The 9927-nt window shown below is 44.5% G+C and overlaps 1 protein-coding gene across 1 annotated transcript in view; it reads left to right on the forward strand.

The window, feature by feature from the left end:
* The window catches only part of EPHA5 (EPH receptor A5), a 180906-nt gene extending 171333 nt beyond the window's left edge, over nt 1-9573 (forward strand). The window contains exon 17 of the mRNA XM_009334131.1: nt 8483-9573. Within this exon, the coding sequence (XP_009332406.1) occupies nt 8483-8588 (106 nt within the window). The 3' untranslated portion in view covers nt 8589-9573. The remainder of the gene's footprint in view (nt 1-8482) is intronic.
* Nucleotides 9574-9927: the final 354 nt, after the last annotated feature.

Below are 9927 nucleotides of genomic sequence, written 5' to 3' on the forward strand. Positions count from 1 at the left end.
AGCTCTAGGTGACAGGCTCCCTGGCCGAGACTCTTCCTTTTGAATGTGCCCTTGGTTTTTGCACGTGGGTGTGACTGCAGCTGGGGTGACAGCACTCAAATGACTTGGTAAATGCCTCGGGGCTGCTGATTTGTTATGTTCCACCTTTAATTGCCTGCCTTGCTTGTGTAATTATGTATGTACTTTTCTCCTGCCGCTTACTGAAACTCACCCCAAAGCCTGCCTTTCTAGCTGGGTTAATTTGAGCTTAGTTTACTGCAGGCGTTAAGGCAGAATGGGAAGGATTGTGCTCCGTGCTGCTTTGGAGAAGGTCGTGGCTCTTCCAACAACATGCAGATTGCTAGTGCATGTACAGAATCGGTGCTGAGGATTAGAAATAAAACAAGAAAAATCCCCACACCCTACAAAACCGCAGCATTTCTCCTGTCTGCCACAGGGCTTGCTGTGGAGCTCACTGTACAGGGTAGGAGGTCCTTTGCACGTGGTATAGGTTGGTAACATCTCCATGGAGTTCAGTTTTGCAATACATGCATGGAGAGAGTGCAGGAGCGTATCTGCTCTCACTCAGATTTTATTTGCTCCACTCACATCACCAATATTTGTCCCTTATACCTAGACTCATATAGTCTATCTTCAGGCATTGACGTGAAAACCCTAAGCTCGGGATTAAATACTCTCTAGCGACTGTCTAGGGCGTCAGGGTGCATGGATTTCTACCTAGATCCTTTTTTGGGTGCCTGAGACTTACATGCCATTTCCCAGCCTAGTCCTGCAATTACATGCCATGTTACTTTGGCTTTTGAGGACCCCATGGTTCCTTACCTGCTCATCTGATATAGCAGTGCTCAGAAACACCAGGCTTCGGGGCTCCATTTACACTGGTGATCTGCAAACGTTGACCGACGAAGAGGTCCATCCCCAGGGTGGTCAGAGTCCACATGGCAGAAAGACTTAGCCCAGAGGGTGAGTGGGAAGAGGAGGCATAGGATGAGGCAGTAATTTAAGAGAAAAGGAAAACACTAAAGCATTCCACTCTACTGTGCCACCTCCATCTTATAATCAGAGCAAGTTCTGGTAGAAAATGCAGATTGGCTAAAATATTTCACAGACTTGTTGCTGTTTGGCTGAAGTAGTCATATCAAAGAAGAAAATCAGGTTTCACAAAAGCTTCCAGCTTGTTCCACTTTAAAATTTTATGCAATTTCAAGAGCTCTAAAACAAATGCTTAGAAGTGAAATGCTTTTGTTTGGGTCAGAGAAAATGTTGAGTTCAAGCCCAAATTAATGGTCATTTTTGACAGTAAATTAGAAGTTCACTTACTCATGTAGCTTTAACAGTCTTAGCATCCATCTGTGCTGACACAGTCTTAGCATCCCATCCCACTGACGAAACTATTCCTAACCTCCCATTTTCCTGAGTGCAACATTTCAGATTGTGACATTATCTCCTTAACTTGACTTAAAAATTTAAATACTTCCCTATATTTACTCTTTGGTATTCCATAAATTTCAGAAGTGTCCCCCAAAACCTTTTCAGGCTACCCAAAAAGTACTTCAAAATGTTTTTTCCAATTGGCAATGAACCCAGAAATCCATTTTCTGTACAGTTCTAGCCAGAAAGGCAAGTTGGTTTAAAAGTCTTTAAATAAGATTATAGCTGCCAGAGATGCTCTGACCCTCACCAGCTGCAAACTGCCTCTAAGGCCCCCTCCACCAGGTCCCAGTATGTTCTCTATAGCACAAATGTCATCCTACTCTGGTCCTTTACTGGCCCCAGTGGAGACAACATGCCTGAACTGCTCAGCTTCAGCTTTCTTCCGGGCTTTTACAGCAGCAGAGCAGTGCAGAGGAGCTGATGCCTGGGATCCTGGGGAGCTTCTGGGTTTGGGTTTTTTTTTTTTAAGCTGAAAGGTGACATTTCATGAATCCATTTTTCATTTCAGTTGAAACTGAAAAAAGGTTGAAACTAACTCCGACTAGTTAGTTATCCATGCCAGCAAATAAATTCCCCCCCAGCTGCCTTGGACAGAGATGCCTGCATGAGTCAGGCTTGGTTCTTTTAACAGCTCAGCCCGCACACCTTTGCGTTGCAGTGGTGACTTAGCAAGAAGGCTTGACCCCATTCGGGTTTATTTTTGGGAAAACTGTGTAAGGTTCATTAAAAAGCCAACCAGCCATCCAAGTCAAGACTACTCTCATCCCTCTCTGTTAAAGTGAAAAAAGACAAAAGACCAGGTTCTCAGCTGTTAAAAAAAAAATCATAGTGGCTTAAGAGGAAAGGTATCCCATGTTGAAGACCTGAACCACGTGCTCAGGCTGATGTAAACTGGCAGATTGCCCTTAAAATCAACAAAGTAAGGGAGAGAAGTGGCTCCTGGGTGGGCTCAGCTAAGACTCTCATGGGTTCTCCAGAAAATAAACACCGGAACAAGCAAAGTTCTTTAAAGGTTAATATATTGGGGGTTTTGATTTTCTGGAGTTTTTCTTTTTTTTTTCTCCCTGTAAAAGGGAACAACAAAACATTTTGTACTCTGCAAAGGAGAATTCAAGTTAAATGTTCCTTGTCATTTTTAATAGAGGCAACTGTTCAGTATATTCCAGAGCTGGGACTTGGGGGGATCAGGTGAAAAGATGATCTGAACATCTGAAAGTACCTTGCTTTCCCCAAATGACATCGGTAAAACATTCTTTACCATTTAAGAGGTTGCCTTCAAATACCATCCAAAATGAGCTTCCCCAAATTCAAACTGCATAGGAGACAGATGTGGAAATTAGATGGAGAAAGGAGAGCTGGATAATCACTGCCAGAAAAGGCAGAAAAAAAAAATATGATGCATGTAAAGAATTCCTAAAATCTACTGAAAAAAAATTGCTAGCGCTGTAGGAGGGGTTGGCCATAACGCTAATGGGACTGGTGACTGCGGGCACCCAGCTTGTGGCCTCTTTACAGGACCCGGTTGAGATGGTACATGTTCAGCATATTTTTTTTAAACTCCCTCCCGCCTGGCACGCAAAGCAAAATCCCGATTACTGCCCTGCTTCTTTCAAACTGATGGCTTGATGCATTTATTCCAGAAAAGAGTAGTATTAGTGACAAATTTCTGAAAGCAAAAGATAAAAAAGCTAAAACTGGTGAATATCGCCCCAAGTCCTGAGCTCTGCCTGCTTAAGCAAAGACCTGAAAAATGTATGTGTTCAAACAAAGAGTGATTTCTACATTTAGCTCTAATTCTTGCAAAGGGACGAATCACCTTGTGAAAAGTGGAGCCTCACCCTCCACCCCCTCTTTCCAACTGGATATCAGACTTGAAGGCAACCTTTCCAGTGGACCAGACCTGCTCTTTAAACTTGTGGACCACCTAGTGACTTTGAGTGTGTCTGGAGCTCTTTCAGTCCACTGCAAGAATAACTTTACCAGGACAATACTCAAGAATAGATAGATCCATGACATGAGTTTCAGTCTGACCCTTGACTGGACCAATTACTAACCATGTGGACTACATACTTCCACCTTTTGAAAGATCTGTACTCACTGAATCTCAGGACACCCTGTTGTTTGTTACTAGATGAAGAGCTCTGAATATTTGTAATAATATGTGCTGTGTTGCTTTGCATTGTATATTTTTTTCTTCTAAAATAAAAGAAATTATTTATTAAAAGTTATACTTGATGAAGAGCATTTAAGAGTTCACCTGCTCTAGATGCTTATTCTTAACCTTAAATCTCAGTCCTGAGATTGTGATACTGTGTCTGCTTCTGAACAAACCAATTCTCATCTTGTAATCAAGTAGGACGAGAATAATGAATAAGAGCAGATGAACTCCTAAAGAAATTTTTTTTTAAGTCCTCATTTCATGCAAAAGGCCCTAGCAAGTGGATTCCTCTCTCTTTAGCGTCTTCTGAAGGTCTTTGAGGTTCTTCTTCTTTCCCCTCATTCAAACTGACAACTAATTAACTCTGTGAGTAGTCCCAGTCTGCACGGGCAATTGTAGAGTTACACCACGTGAAGAAGAGTTGTGAAATCTGGCCTGGATGGGAGACAAAATACAAAATATCTGTGGTAGGTTGACGGCTGCTGGCCACGGAGATCTTTCAGGAACCTGGCCCTTTTGCTTGCATGACTAACCGTCTGGTGAGGGGGATTGTATTTTATGTGGTAATCCAGTCCTAGTCTACTCTGTGTTTGACAAACTGGTCCATGGTGTATAAGTAGTTCTGTTTGTAAATAAAATGTTTTAAATATATTTCTTACAACCTGGAGACCATGAATTCAACCCTTGCAAATGGAGGCTATTGCAGGGAAGGGGATACTGTGTTGTTCCTGGCACGTTGCAGCTGGGTTTCTGTGCAAGGCAATGGTAAGAAAGCAGCATGCGTGCAGCGGTATACAGTTCGTTTGGGATGAGCTGACACCAATTTTCCCTTTTATTTCCTTAGCTTTTTGGTCAACTTAGGTTGGCCTCTTAGTACTGTGTTAGCAGGTGATTTGTATTCCTGCCTGTTTCCATTTTCAGCCCTATATGAATGAAAGAGAAGTGAAAAGGGGAGACTTCTCCCTGAAACAAGAATAAAAGTTGTCTCGTTGCTGGGGGGGGTCAAGTATTTTGAAGTAGGGAGACCCCACAGCACATAGGTGCACGTATCTCCATGGCCTTGGGGAGCACCCATGCTGCTGCCACAGCGGCGCACACAAAACCCGGCACCAGGGGTTGGGTCATTTGCACAGCAAGGTGCAGTCTGGATCCTGATCGCATGTGTTGTTTGCCTCCAGGACTTAGCTGCGCCTTTTCTTGCAGAGAATTGCACATTTCTATTGCAAAGCCCCAGTAGATACCCACACACATCTCCTCTGCAGAGCTGAGCCCAGTGAAATTGCAAGTTTGCTGTGGTAACGTCAGCCAGGCAGCTCTGGACTGGAGCTTGAGAACAGATGTTTTGCAGCCCTTTGGCACAGAAGTTGGGTTTTTTTGTCCCAAAACCAGCTGGTTTGCAGACCAGATTTTGTTTAAAATTGGCGTCTGCCTTACGCCACTTTAAGTCCTTCAGTGCTGGATGCACAGCAGCATGCAACGTGCTGTAAGTCACGCTTGAAAAATGGGAATTAAAGCTCTTGCGTTCTCTAGGCTGTTTTTGGAAAGTTTTGTTGCTGGCTTTGCAACGTGTGAGGTGGCTTTTGAATAAAGCTGCTGATTTTATACCAGGTGAGCATCTGGCTCAGGAGCTGTTGTCTTCTGGTCCGTCTTTGTGGAGGTGAAAGACCCCACGGTAGGTTTTTTCCCCTCTCTGAGGAGTCCCGGTGCTTCTGGGTGGTGGCTCCACATTCTAGAGGATTTGATATTCAAAAAAAATAGGCTGGATCCCCTGGTGAGCAGCTAATGGATTGAAATCAGAAACTCCTTTTTCTTCTTTCTCTCTTGTAAATCAATGAGGCACTCCTCAAGGATATTGAGTTAAGGCGATACTATAAAGGGGGAAGAAAAAAAAGCTGTGTAGTGAGTAGATTTTTTTCTTTCTATTAGACTGATGGAGCTGCATGTGAAATGCCAAGATATACATGCCTTTCTCATAGTTTCAGGCTATTTTTTTCTGCATAACATGCAAGAGTACCAGAAATGATATATCTGTGAAATACGTGGTGCTGGATTTTCAGATGAGCTCAGCTTGCACTTTAGATACCTGGAAAAAAAAAAAAAGCTGAATTTTCAAAAAGTGCCAGCAGAGCAGCACTGAGCAGGGGGAAGATGGATGTTGGCTCTTTTTAAAATCAGGTCCTATGCTGGCTTGGTTTTGTGGGGGGGGGTTGATCTTTGGTGTGAACTTCCAACTGTGCTGTGTACATAAAATAAATTGCATGTAACAATAGCATTACTACATTTTCCTTCATTATTAAGATGGCTTGCTGAACTAGTTTCACAATTCAGTGGAGGCAGAAATGAAAGCATTGTCCCCCTGAGAAGGTAGACACCTTTTGCAGATGCTGCAGCCTTTTCTCTGCCAGGTAAGGAGCGCTGCTGATGTGTCTCATTGACCTCCCTTGCTCCGTGCCCCTTACGTTGTGATTTCCCCTATGCATTGGTGAGATGCGTCACCAAAAAAGGGTACGATAATGAAATGAAGTGTTTAGCCTGGAGCAGAAAATCTGGTATTTTCCAAATCAAAAGGCTGAAAGCGTGACAATCCTTAGAGAACAACAGATCTAGCTTTTGTCTTCAACCAGCTTATGTGTTAACGTATCAACCTTCACTCAGGATTGCTTTTTATTCAAAGCAATGTTCATCTATGTAATTTTTGGACATGGGTGGTTGGTTGTATTCGCACAGGAATCTCTGTCCAGAACACGAAGCTGCTGAGAGAGGTGCACCTCCATGGGTAGCTCACACAACGTTACGTGAAAGTGTTTTGGTGGTCATTGCATGTGTTCACCTGCAATTCAGCATGCAGCCATGCTGTGAGCTGTAGGCCAGGTTTTCAGTATGTCTCAGGTGATGGCTGGTCTCCCGGGTGTCGCTGGCCATCCCCAGCTCTTGCATGCACCAGCTCCACCAGTGTTGTTTCCAGAAAGCACCTATGTGTTTGAGGAGGCCACATCCCGCTGGCTTTCGGTGGAGAGCTTTCTCCTAAAAGACTGCACACAGGGTGTCAGCAGCTCTGGGATTCACGTGTGCATTGGCAAGACTGTAGAGTCCTACTTTGAAAACATCCTTTATTCAGTCCAGCCTGGAGGTAGAAAGTGAGGTGCTGATATTTCTGTAGTGGAAGTCTTCAGACAAAACACCATGTCTCCTCTAAGTCAAACTGCTTCTCTAACAGTCTCTCTGTCTTGTGTTGGAAACACGGATGCACCTGTCTTGATGTTTCTTCCGAGCTTTTATTCCTACAATTTCTTTGTTAACACTTTTCCCCCTAGAAAGAAATCCCTACAATTATACTCTGCCATAACCCATGGCCTTACCTGGCTTTAGATGTGTTATTGAAACTGATCACCCAAGGTCCTGCTGTAGTATCTCCAGGGGATGACTTGTCCCACTCCTGTCTTTGGATGAGATAAATTGTCCTGTGGAGGTGCCTCTTTCATGCCATCAGCATGAACCTTGGTGATTACCTTCATCTACACACCTAAATTTTAGAGAGCTGAGCTTCTGAGAAAACAATCTTTCCTCCTAATCCTGCATTTCACATAAACTATCTTATTTTACAGCTTTCCTGTAATGGCAGCCCAGTAGATAGACTGTCATGGCTTAACCCCAGCCAGCAACTAAGCACCACACAGCCGCTTGCTCACTCCCCCCTGGTGGGATGGGGGAGAGAATCGGCAGGGGAAAAGTGAGAAAACTCATGGGTTGAGATAAAGACCGTTTAATAGGCAAAGCAAAAGCTGCGCATGCAAGCAAAGCAAAACGAGGAATTCATTCACTGCTTCCCATGGGCAGGCAGGTGTTCAGCCATCTCCAGGAAAGCAGGGCTCCATCACGCGTAACGGTTACTTGGGAAGACAAACGCCATCACTCCAAATGTCCCCCCCTTCCTTCTTCTTCCCCCAGCTTTATATGCTGAGCATGATGTCATATGGTGTGGAATATCCCTTTGGTCAGTTGGGGTCAGCTGTCCCAGCCGTGTCCCCTCCCGACTTCTTGTGCGCCCCCAGCTTGCTCACTGGTGGGGTGGGGTGAGAGGCAGAAAAGGCCTTGACTGTGTGTAAGCACTGCTCAGCAGTAACGAAAACATCCCTGTGTTATCAACACTGTTTTCAGCACAAATCCAAAACACAGCCCCATACTAGCTACTATGAAGAAAATTAACTCTACCCCAGCCGAAACCAGCACACAGACTTGACACAAATGCCTTTGGCTTGTAGAATTCACCCAAAAAACCCCATCAAACATGGGTTTACAGGAAGATTTGCAAAGGCCCAGAGGGGAGCTGCGTTGCCAATTCCCGTTAACTTTAGGGGGTCATGGGGGTGGTGGCCATGCTCAAGGCTTTTGCCATTCAGCTCTCTGTAGGAGCTGTCTCTAGGATTGCGGTTTGTGTATCTTTGGCTTTACCTAGTCTGAAGAGGAAGGAAGCATGGATTGACATCACTCCTCACTGCTCATATCTGAGATCAAATACCAGCCTCTCCCAGGAGAAGAGGAAACTGCAACGCAGGCTTTCTTACATGGCTTTTCTCTTGGAAATAGGACTTTTCATGCCTCGCAGAGTCCTTGGCCAAAGGTGATGCTGACGCTTCACTGTCTGGCTTTTCTCCTTGGCCAGCAAGGTGATCTCAGTCAAATCACGTCACCTCTCCGAGATGCTGTCAGCCATTAAAAAAATCTAAAAAAAAAAGGGGGAAAATTAAACTTGCCAACTAAACTTGTCTTCAGGAGCCACCAGTGGTAAGAGGTAGGCACTGGCAGCAGCAGCGGCGCGTGCGGCGTGTGGTGTGCGCGGCGGCGTGTGCCTGAGCGGTCCCTGGAACCAACATCTGCTTTCTCCCACAGGGATTTGAGGCGGCTGGGAGTGACACTTGTTGGTCACCAGAAGAAGATAATGAACAGCCTTCAAGAGATGAAGGTCCAGTTGGTGAACGGGATGGTGCCATTGTAACTTGGTTTTAAAGTCGCCTCCTCAAGTGGGTCGGCCCTGCACTTTGTACACTAGCCCTGAGATTTATTTTGACTAAAAAAAAAAGAAAAGATAAAAAGGGAAATTCAGCAGTTTCTATAACTGAAGGACGATGGCCTCTGCCACAGCATTTCTAAAGCAGTGTTTGACTAAAGTTTTCCTTTTCTTCCTATTTGTGTCCTCATTTTCATGAAGTAAATGTAAGATGCATGGAACATGGAAGCAAATCTGCTGTACGTGAGGTTAACCGTCTCGTAAGCTTCAGCGACAACGACAACAAGCCTTCCCACCACACGTTGTCTGTACATGGGAAATATATATATATATAGCACCTTTATATACTGAATTACAGCAGCACACGGTAATACTTCCAAGGACTGACTTGAGTGGAGAAGTTTTGTAGCCGTTCGTGGGCTCCCAAAAGCTGCGGTTTACTGAAGTTTAACTTCGAGTCTTACTTGTCTACAGAAGTGTATTGAAGAGCAATATGATTAGATTATTTCTCAATATTTTGTTTTGTAAATTTAAAGAAAAGAAAAAAAAATGCTGTTACACAGCATTAAGTTATAGAGACTAGTGTATAAATATGTTGCTTGCTCCATGGCAAATACAATACAGGGTGTATATTTTGTTTTCCTCCCTCTGTGTTACCACATTCTTTTTGTTTGCTTTTCTGGGAGGATAATACATGACGAAGATGTATATATACTGTACAGTTTGCTACGCATCAGGTACAAGATTGGGGCTCTTTCCTTGGTTTGTTCTCTTTTCCCCCTCTTTCGCTTTGTTTTGTCTCCCTTTTGTGTTACCACTATGCTTTGTATTTTTGCTGCTGTTTGGTTTGAGCAACATATAAAGCCTTCAGGAGTTTTGATTACATATATGAGGTAGAAGGAGTCTGCTTAAATAAAAGACGTAGCCCCCTTTTCCTTTCCACTGCGGGGACATCCAGAAGAAGAAAAGTAAAACATCTGGTTCTCAGTGGCCTCCAGCGACAACGTGACATCGGTTTTCGTGTGTATGAGTCCTGCCCAAAGATAGCATAGGGTTGCCTCCACACTGGCATTGCAGCCTGGTAGCCATCACCCAGTGCAGCCCTCACCCCTGTCCCTGGAGCCCGGCAGAGAAACCATGAGGTGGTTTTAGCTGGAAGGAAGGGATCTTGCTGTTCCTCTTCTCATTATGGGGATTAAGTCCTGGGGTGCGGTGTGGAGGTGAGCCCGTGGTCATCTAGCATGGAGATTTTGCAGTATTTCCCCCAAAGCGGCGGTGGTGGTGGGATTATTTTGGGAACTGTGCTGTCCCAGGTTGTCTCTCTGGG

Source organism: Pygoscelis adeliae, unplaced genomic scaffold (assembly GCF_000699105.1).
Source record: "Pygoscelis adeliae isolate BGI_AS28 unplaced genomic scaffold, ASM69910v1 Scaffold521, whole genome shotgun sequence".
Taxonomy (NCBI): Eukaryota; Metazoa; Chordata; class Aves; order Sphenisciformes; family Spheniscidae; genus Pygoscelis; species Pygoscelis adeliae.